This window comes from Physcomitrium patens, chromosome 3 (genome assembly GCF_059467195.1).
Source record: "Physcomitrium patens ecotype Gransden chromosome 3, ASM5946719v1, whole genome shotgun sequence".
Taxonomy (NCBI): domain Eukaryota; kingdom Viridiplantae; phylum Streptophyta; class Bryopsida; order Funariales; family Funariaceae; genus Physcomitrium; species Physcomitrium patens.
Genome location: NC_143412.1, coordinates 9,094,401 through 9,104,281, shown reverse-complemented (window position 1 = coordinate 9,104,281; position 9,881 = coordinate 9,094,401). Strand labels below are relative to the sequence as shown.

General features: G+C 38.2%; 2 protein-coding genes across 6 annotated transcripts; both read left to right on the top strand.

Moving 5' to 3' along the window:
* Window positions 1–221: 221 nt before the first annotated feature.
* On the top strand, window positions 222–2,273 carry LOC112279915 (uncharacterized). Of its 3 annotated transcripts, none has more exons than XM_024514672.3 (2): window positions 222–386; window positions 1,285–2,273. In XM_024514672.3, the coding sequence occupies exon 2, from the start codon at window positions 1,395–1,397 to the stop codon at window positions 1,932–1,934; it is 540 nt and encodes a 179-aa protein (XP_024370440.1). In that variant the 5' UTR covers window positions 222–386; window positions 1,285–1,394; the 3' UTR covers window positions 1,935–2,273. The 3 variants fall into 3 exon arrangements, with proteins under 3 accessions (XP_024370440.1, XP_024370442.1, XP_024370443.1); XM_024514674.3 differs by having other exon boundaries at window positions 244–449; XM_024514675.3 differs by lacking the exon at window positions 222–386 and adding an exon at window positions 865–1,002.
* Window positions 2,274–3,219: 946 nt separating this feature from the next.
* LOC112279914 (mechanosensitive ion channel protein 1, mitochondrial) lies at window positions 3,220–7,921 on the top strand. 3 transcript variants are annotated; one of them, XM_090248702.1, is made up of 11 exons: window positions 3,220–3,624; window positions 3,870–4,363; window positions 4,547–4,837; window positions 5,049–5,137; window positions 5,287–5,439; window positions 5,588–5,750; window positions 5,898–6,018; window positions 6,220–6,320; window positions 6,812–6,919; window positions 7,174–7,395; window positions 7,523–7,921. In XM_090248702.1, exons 2-11 carry the CDS (start codon window positions 4,241–4,243, stop codon window positions 7,679–7,681), a joined length of 1,530 nt encoding a protein of 509 aa, XP_090104828.1. In that variant the 5' UTR covers window positions 3,220–3,624; window positions 3,870–4,240; the 3' UTR covers window positions 7,682–7,921. The 3 variants fall into 3 exon arrangements, with proteins under 3 accessions (XP_090104828.1, XP_024370439.1, XP_090104829.1); XM_024514671.3 differs by having other exon boundaries at window positions 3,272–3,588; XM_090248703.1 differs by having other exon boundaries at window positions 3,341–3,649.
* Window positions 7,922–9,881: the final 1,960 nt, after the last annotated feature.

The following is a 9,881-nucleotide window of genomic DNA, read 5'->3' as shown; positions in this document are numbered from 1 at the left end:
AATAGATTTTGTATGAAACTCTCTCTTTCCTTAGAAACTCTCTTGTGTGTATTACTTACTACTACTCTTATGTCTTTCTAAACATTCTCAATAGGAGTGAAGTTCAGAACTTCGTCCGTTTGGTTGTGTTTGGGGGTTTAAGAGGGCACTGGAGCCAGTGTGAATGAGTCCGAAACTCCACTGTAGAAGGTGAGGGTCACACGGTAAGGAAAACTGACTCAACTTGGGTCCTGTACACGCTTTGCAGCGAAGGTTGCGCTCTTGCTTCGTTCCAGTCCTCTACTCTCACAAGAGTGTGCATACCCTCGCAGAATTTCTCACCAAAGTTTGTGCAGATTGCTACTGATTCCCGTTCCCTGCATCCGTTCCCGCCTCCTGCTAATTGGGTACTTCGATTATCCGTCGCACAGTACCTGTGCTCCAATTTGGGTGCAAAATTTCACTTACAGGTTTCATGCATGTGAATTCGTTCTTCTGCTTGCTTTGTTTTCTGTTTCGGTGATTTGGAGATTGTGGGGAGTGTTTTTTTCAGGTGCAGAATCCTGTTAACGTATTAGGAACTGCATTTTTGCAATTTCTGTTTTTGCGAGAATTGTGCGTGTTTGCTTAGGGTTTTCAGCTGTGATGCATATATGTATGTTTAATGGATGGTTAATTTATGTAGTTTAGTACGTTTAGCATAATTTGAAGTGCGTGTTTGGAGATTCAGTTGCGTGGATTTTGTATTTAAATTTATGAAAATAAATATACATCTGTGTGTCTAGCATTCTTAGTCGCATAAGTTCGCTGGCAGTTGGGGTGATGTGATGTACTAGTCGTCTTTTCTGGTGAATGATTCTGGTAGGTCAGCTATCGCTAATACTTCTTCTCGGAATTGACGGGAATCAGAAATTGGTTGTGGAACTGGTGTCTTCCAGTTACTGGGGTTGTGAATTACGAGATTCGTGTTTTTTGGGGCATACTAACGTAGATGAGTTATTTTATGAAAATAATACCAATGTGGTGAGTAACGTCGAGATTTTTCTTTCATTGGTTTAGTGTCGACTTCTTGCTTGAAGTTCCTTTTGTTATTTACAATCATTCGTGTTATATGTAATGTTCATATACAGGCTTACCCAACGCTAATTGTGTAAACCTTCAGCTTAATCAAGAGCACCTAACTTGGGACGACGGATGGAATGCATCATCGTTGCAATTTTTGTGTTCTCTATGATAAGATTCTGTTTTGTCGCGCTACGTTTTGATACAACTGCTGACTTACCCTTTCACGCATGTCCTTTGCAGACTCCGTTAACTTGGCAGTACTCAGGATCGCAGTGCTGCTTTCATAACTTGGGCGATATCCCAGTTGGATCCAGATAGTCAACAGGAAAGTCACACGCTTGCACATTGGCATGGGGCAATCTCCATCGAAGAAGATAGAAGGTACTCTATTGACATCCTCGGCGTTTCAGGCAGCTATTTGTGCGAGTTTCGAGGAATGCATGATTCTTTCACAGCATTCGTATCCTGGCCTTCAAGTATATCAACTTCTCGATGCTTCAATTCGCATTTACGACAAGATAGTTATTGATGAAGATGATAAGGTGTCTCGATACAAAGAGCGATGGCTTCCTAACCCACCAAGCCAACTTGAAGTGGATGCTACAATCAAGAAAGAGCGCTTGCTCAGAGGCGGGCAAAAGGTGTTGGATGTAGACGAATTTCGGATGTTTGCTACTGTCTTGTTCAGGGATATGGGGTTGACAACTGCGCGCCACCGCCTTGCCCTGTATGTACCTTTAGGAAGTCTTGCTGTTCTAATTGCAGATTTGTCTGCTAGAAAATTACCCTTGATAGGTCCCATGTATCGTGCTGGAGGACCGTTGATGCCAGGTTTGCTTCTTGGCTCTGTGGTTGGAGTTGTCGTCTCCACACAATTCAACTTGAGCTGAAGCACAGAATGTTTTATACTTGTAACATATCATCTCTGGACATAGGACACATGGGGCTTCTCTTTGGCATATGTTTGTAAGTGCCAAGCAATTCTTATGTCCTGTATATTCATTGCGTTAGACAACGATTTTGCCTTGCCAACTTCAAGTTGAGGTACCTAGGTGACCTTAAAAGGTGCACTCTGAACCACAAGATTGTGGTGCTAATTTGCCCTTCTTGCATTAAAAGATTTCATTGTGGAGAAGATCTTTTGAGAACGTCGACTGCAGCCCTTCGTATGTATTTTCGATACGAAATGTTCAATAAGATTGAATGCTTCGAAGGGGGACCTCATGGTATATTTCTGTATAGCACAACTTGCATGGTTGTTACTGGGAGTCCACCAACATCATTCGTCAATCTGTGATTGATTTTTCAAAGGTAGTTTGCTTTCCGACTGTTTACTCTGGCTGCCGTGCATACGTAGGTCAAGTTTAGAGATTCTGCAGGTCTCAGAATACTGTCGACTACAGAATCAAGCATCGAAACGGAACGATCTGATCTAAGGCTGTGCCACATTATTGTTCAGGGAAAAACCAGCTTATCAAGTGTTAGCATATCCTAATGCAATTCGATTTTCCATTTGTGTGGAAAATATCGCGTAATATAGCAACGTTACCTGCTTTCTTTGCTTGCGATGTGCTTGCTAGGCTGAAGAAAGATATTTGCGCTCGAGTCAAAAAAAACATATCGTCTAGGGCAACCTTAGATTTTCATACTTCCACCCAGGATATTATGTCCAGCCTTCAAGCTCAGCCACACCCTTCAAGTCAATGATGATGCAAACTTCGGCAATATGTGGTAATACAATCTATCCGCATGGAGCACCTGATCCAGCAATAGGAATATGGATGGGCGTTGTCTAAGATGCCGTGCGACTCTACCAGTTCGTATCTCACAGAAAATTTTGGGTAAAACAAATCTAACTTAAAAGCTTTGGTGCAACATAAAATGTTCGAATTAATTCCGAATCACACGAGCAGATCATTGTAATGCAACATATAGTATGCTTGGACCAAATCGGATCCAGCTGGTCCCAACTCATTGCAAAGATTCCTGAAAACGAATCTTACTGCCGGCCTATCACTGAGATGTTTGACTCAAATCATCACCACTTTTCAAAAGCGACATGATGTGTGAACGAGAGCGAATGAGAGATCTTGGTCGGATCATGATGCTGGAAGATAGTTTTGGAAGATAAATGGAAGATGTTACATGATAAGAATCTTGCAGGTTTTGTTTAACTTGTCGAAAATACTCGAGAAAAGGTAGTGTAGAGTTATTTATTGAGCCCATCATGTGATGATCTGATGTTGTACCTCCGGTTTATCGGTACTCTGTTGCCAGCTTTCAATTGTCAAACTCCACAGATGTTTCAGCCTTTTCGTCTCTCTGAGCAACATTGCCCCGCCCACCCCCACCCGTCCACGTGATTCTTGGGGGTGCGTAATTAGCATAGTTGCGTCCTCCATGAAAGTACTTCGCATGCGAAATACGACGTCGATTACGAAATGATATGGCTTCAAGGCTTCACCTCGAGCACGATTTGGTGGCGTCGAAGGCACTGAGATGCTCTGGCATGCAGTTGTCCCTTCTTGAACACAAATCATCGCTGTACGAACAGTGGAGAACAATGCTCCCCTTCTGATCGTAGGGCAGCCCTGCGCACCTGACGGTTGTTTAGCCAAGTGCAGCTTGCTTAAGCTGTTGTGTGTTTATGAGACTCTTGTTTCAATTGTTCGTCGTAACATTTGGGGAGTTGAACATAACGTAATGGATGCTTCGTAGTTCAATGTGTGGTTTATTGTACTTATGTATGTAGTGGAAGATTGATTCTCGGAACCAGTGCAGGGCTTGTTTAGAGAATGAGTGAGCTATTGTTTGATTTGAAACAGGGTGCTTAGCGGAGCCGAGGTTGCCCAGCCAGTCGTCGCGCGCAGCGACTGATTAAGCCTTTGCATCTACAAGTCGACCGAGTGACCTTGTCCTCGCTGCACCTACTGTTTACATTTGAATTTAAATCAAGCCACCCGCAGAAACAAGGAGCCACCGCTGTTTTATCCAACGATTTACAAAATTATGTAGCATAGATTGAGCCCCAACTCGTACTCAGAGTAAATGAGATTTGAGCAAGTTGTTCAGAATGTATACTTTTTCTATTTGGAACTTCGATACTGCCATGAGCGATCCCTTAGTTGCGACTGTAGCGTAGTAATGACAAGGTCGAACCCAGTTGCTGCTTGATTGGGTAAAGTGAACATTGGCGATGGCGGCCCTGCTTCAAGCTTCGACTGCCCTATCGGCCGATTGGGGTAGAGCCCTACAAACCAATGGCTCGATAAAGACCCCGAGCTCCAATATTTCTTTGATGATCTTGGTACAATGTAGAGTAAGTTATCCAACCAAGCTTCCAAATGGAAGCATTATTTTGAGTAATTTTCCAGTAATATGTTGCACACTCAACCTTCACCGATTTTCCAACTCTGTTATTTGACCTGTGACACTGTAATCCGGGGTAAATCTGTTTATCAGCTTTATTAAGTTGGGGATGCTTATGCAATTGTTCTTGCAGTCTGTTCCCAGCTTTGAAGGTACAAGCTTAAACAAGCTATTGTGGCAAACAAAACCTTACACTAAAAGGCAAGCGAATAGTCTCTCAGGGATTGCTCGAGCTGGTTGGAAATCAGATTATACGATAATAGAGAAAACCTGTCAAGTAGGGGATCACCTCTTAGATGACTTGAGTACTTACATCATTCGCCGAACTTATAATCTGATTTCCAACCATCTACCGCTCGACTGGGACCCCCTAGCTTTCCTTCCGCTCAACATTCAATCCAACCTTCACAAAAATGAAGCCCTTGTAAGTGCTTATCAAATTGACCATTTCTTTTTCAATGGGAGTTTCATTTTACCGTGGAAGATGAAGATGGGCTGGTTTGTAAAAGCGTTCAAATTTTTATCGAAAATCGAACCGTCAATCGACTTGTTGGGCATTTTTAATGAATGGTCTTCTCAGGCATTGTGCACTAGTCCATGTTCTGACCTGGAATTGGCGGACCTTTTGGCAACAGGCAACCTTATTACTTCGCGAAGCACTAGTGTTTGTTTTCTTTTACATCTTGTATCGACAGGTAAATCGATTCTGCAAGTGGTTGTATAGGTAAGTCACTGATTTACTTAAACTTTGTTTTCCACTCAATGCATAACTCCTGTCCCTTGTACATTTCATCCAAACGGACTGTACGTTCGATTTTAAGAGGCAATTTGACATTTTGATCCTGTGACACTCTGGGGGTGGGAACATCAAAGAGCGTACGTGAGAGCGGAACGGATTAAAATTCAGGGTAAGGAGCAGGCGTTTGATGTCACTGATTTTGGCGAAGTCGATTATGCATTATCACCATTTCGAGCTGCTCGAAGACCTCTTCGTTACATTATTATGCTATGGGCCAGCACGAAATTGTAAGAGCATTCTCGTCCTGCTAGTTGAAGACTTTTTGTGCACCTGATAGAGAAGTAGGATATGAGGGAATCCATTACTTACCATACTTTTCCAAATAGTGTAGAGATTAAGTATTCTCATGGTGTTGCAATTGTGGATATGGAACAGGTTGTGGGTATTATCTGTAGTGTTTAAGTTGGAAGCATTAATCACAGCGGATTTAGTATACGACGTCCGGGCATCGTCTTTCGTCATTACAATCACTTGGTTTTTTTTCCGTTGGAAACGTCTGTACGTTGAAGACCTCCTGAAAAGAAAACCACAAGATGAAGTACACCTCCTCAATGTCTTTTCATCTAAGTCTATATTCTGCAGTGTTTGTCTCATGCTACCGCTACTGTCGACGTAATGTCTATTATATCAACGTAATTCGTCTAATTCGTAATCCTGAACCTGATGCGTTTGTCACGTTGTGTAGAGCCAAGTATTCGCTCTTGACAAAATAGCGTCGCTGCTTCTGTATGGCCTAGCAGTGTCATGCGTTGCTGAGGTCTTGGGCTTGGCACTCGGCTCACTCCTTGCAGTTGGTGGAGTCTCTGGTATGTAGTTCACGTGAATCTCTTGTCTATCCTACATGAATTATATTTGCCGGTTGCCACTGTCGTAAAACATGCAAACTTTATTCACTTAACATTTCATCAGCTGAGGACTTCTGATGTTTAGTTCATGAGTATAGTGAGAGAAATGATTCACCATGATAGACCGCTTGACTTGATATATCACCTGTGTGCGGTTTTCAGGTTTAGCAGTGGGTTTAGCAGCCCAACAGGTTGTGGGGAACATGTTCGGTGGCGCATCTCTCTTCCTTACCCGGCCATTTGATATCGGTGAAAACATTAAGGTTGCTATTCACACGCCTTAGTCTTGCTGAAAATGTGAAGTCCTGAGTGAATGATTTAGGGAATTGATATTTCCATCCAAAGTTCTACTGTTCCTTCCCAGCATAGTGTTGCACCCACCACACAGTTGTTGTTGTGGTTTTGTGTCCTGTTGCATTTTAACAGCAACTTTATTTTAGGCATTTTGAAAGAAGAATTTGTGCACTCTAGAAACCTCTACCGAGTGAGTTGTAGAGAAGACATATGCCCTATTGGGGCATTGATCAAAACAAAATTGCTTTTGGCCAGGTCACAAAACCACAACAACAACAACAATGGTGTGATGGATGCAACACAATGTAGGGTAAAAATAGTAAAAATTTGGGTGAAAATATCAATTCCCATGATTTATGATTTTTATCACCTCTAAATTTAGGAAAAAATTATTTGTAGTGTTGTCCTCAAACAATTAAAACAGTCATTGTTGATGGAATGGATGGGGTTGTGGGTGTAGGCAGGGGATATTTCAGGACGTGTGCAGGATATTGGATTCATGCAAACCAAGGTGCAGGGTTTCGACGGCGTCCCTATTCTTGTTCCTAATCAATCTTTTACCAGTCAGGTTAGTATTGTACTTTCAATTATCTATCTTACGACTTTTTGCAATCCATAATTCCTTCTGATACATTCAACATATCAGTTGGATGAGATCCACGTAAGACATTCTGGCGATTGAACAGCAATCAATTGTCGAAGTGTATAGAACTAGTCTACACACTCATTCATGTGAATAATAATATTGTCTTGTTCCTGCATTAATTGATTTTTATTTTGCTCTTAGTGTGTTCTCTATTTGGTGCGTATTCTTTCATGCAGGTCATCACTAACTTTTCAAGGGCAAAGACCAGGGTGCTTGAGGCAACCTTTCAACTGGATAACAGACACATCTTCATGGTGAACAATATAACAAAGACGGTTACGGAATACTTGGCTTCACATCCAAGCGTTGACAACGCCAACACTAGTCCCTTCTGCTATTTGAAGAACATGGAAGATGACGGCCCTGAGATAGCCCTTTCCTGTGTAATTAAAGCCACAGTAAGTCGCAGCATCATGATGTCCTTGTTCAAGGCCCTTCGCTGAAGCTCTCTGTTAGCATGGTCCTTTTCTTGTCCAATTCTAGTTCGGATGACTGAGCCGCTATTGCTTGGGTGTTTTCACGCAGAGAAGTGCAATCTACTACAGTATCCAACAAGAGATTCTCGTGCATGTTGCCCACATCATTACTGATATTTTGGGGACCGATTCTCCATTCACGCCTCTCCAATCACCATCTTCTTCTGTTCTAGAATCTGTCGGTAGTAGTGAAGGTCATGTGCTGTAACCTTCACCGATGCAAAGTTATGCATGATCTTCATCCCTTCCGATTCTTCCATGTGTTATATACAAGCCTAGGAGTTACATGCAGTACAAGTCGGCGTCCAAATTCTCTGACCTAGTAGTACTGAAAAAATTATTTAAGCACATGCTCCTCAGAAGCTGTACAGACGTACTTCGAAGACAAATATTGTCTTTGTCTATTAGGTAACGAAAAGTAATATATGTAGCTATTTTTGTTCCTGAACTGCCTGTTTTATAGCATACGACTCACAAAGTCCACTTTCTGCATGGGTAGTGTCAGAAGATCAAGAGAATTCATGTGAATTTAAACAAGGAATAAGGAGCATAGTCACCTGAAGAAGTTGAATGGGACGAGTGTGATAAAAGTCTATGAGTACGTATTATATTTTTGTACTGGAACTAGTAGGATTTTTCAATTTTGCTTTCAAATGTGACTGCAGAAAGTTAAGGGTTGCAAATAATAATTTTTGCAGTCACATTTTTAAAGATAAATATGACTTCTATAATAATAATTTGCAACTCTAAACAAAATATGTATATATATATATATATATATATATATATAAATGAATTGATGACTTTAAATTTATATCCAAATCATGAATTGTAGTTTGCAGATTGTAAATCAAAATTTAAGTTTCATCTTACAGGGTTTTTGTCATAAATAGTAAGTTACAAATACAATATATTCAAATTTGAAAGGGTCTTTAACAAGTTTAGTAAGATTTGACTATTATCCAAATAAAATAAAATTAGATAATTTGACTATTATGATGTATATTTGAATATATATATATATATATATATATATATATATAAAAAGAGACAAAGAAAAAATATTAAAATATGATATTTTATTTTTACTTTTATTTATTTTGTTTTATTTTTATTACATGATTTTATCTATTACATAAATAATTATTTTGCATCATGTGATATTATTTTAATTTATTTTTTAAAACATATGTAAAATATTAAATATTAAATTAGTTTTTTTAAAAGACAAATGAATTAGAAAATAGTTAAATTTATAAATAATTAAGACAAAACACTAATGATTAAGTGTTGTGGTAGAACTTTCAAGGCGTATCAAACAAAAATGTGTCCATTGTATTTATACATGCAAGCTGTAAATATTAGACCTAACATGCAATCTAAAACTACTAAGAATTGATGCAACTTCTAAAAAGCAAAAAAATAAACAAAAAAACTTAAGCATTATGTTTTCAATGTAATTATATATATATAAAAAGAATGAATTATAAGATATTATATTTTACATGAATATTTATACATACCAAAAAATATTAATAGTTTCTAATTTTTTCTAATAATTTATCTTTATTATAATAAGTCAACAAAAATATAAGTAAACAAATAATAATTTTTATATATAAGAAATTATTAGGTAGATATCCCTTATGCTATGTTCTTGTGCATACATACCTCTGCAAAACAAATAACTACTTTTGGTTTTAAATCATAATTATTAACTAATAATTCTTATTATATTAATTACTTAAGTATCAAAATTTGATATATCCTTATCCATTTGTATTTTGTGGCTCCATATTATCTCAATGCTTAATTCTTTTTTTCTTACAAATCTTTGTTAAATTATTTTTTTGAATAATAAATACGCTATTTATTATTATTTTATTATTCATTAATGTCAAATAATTAAGAATAAGAGACCTTATTTAAGATAAAAAATATTTAGTTTTTTCAAGGATATTAATGCAAGGACGTGTAACATTGGAAGGCATCTATGTTATAAAAGAGAAGTACCTACCTCTATATATATATATATATATATATATAGAAGTATGATTCGTTCACTCTATTCCATGTCTCCAATCTCCTATCCCCATTTCCTTATTCCAAGTCTTCCATCTCCTGTTCTATTGTTTTCAACCTCTACTCCTCCATCCTCCCATCTAGAATCCCATGTCTCTTAGGTGAAAACTCAATTTGAATTGTAGTAATAAGCTTGTATTTGTAAAAAAACATTGTTTGTAAGATTTTTTATTTTTTATTTTTTTCTTATAATTTTATTTTTTATCCTATTTTTACAAGTTGAAGGTAAAACCAATTTAAGCTTAATAAATTATAAAAATTATGTTATTTATTTAGAATTGGTCACATGAAAAAAAATTATAAATCAGTCAATCAAATAATAAATT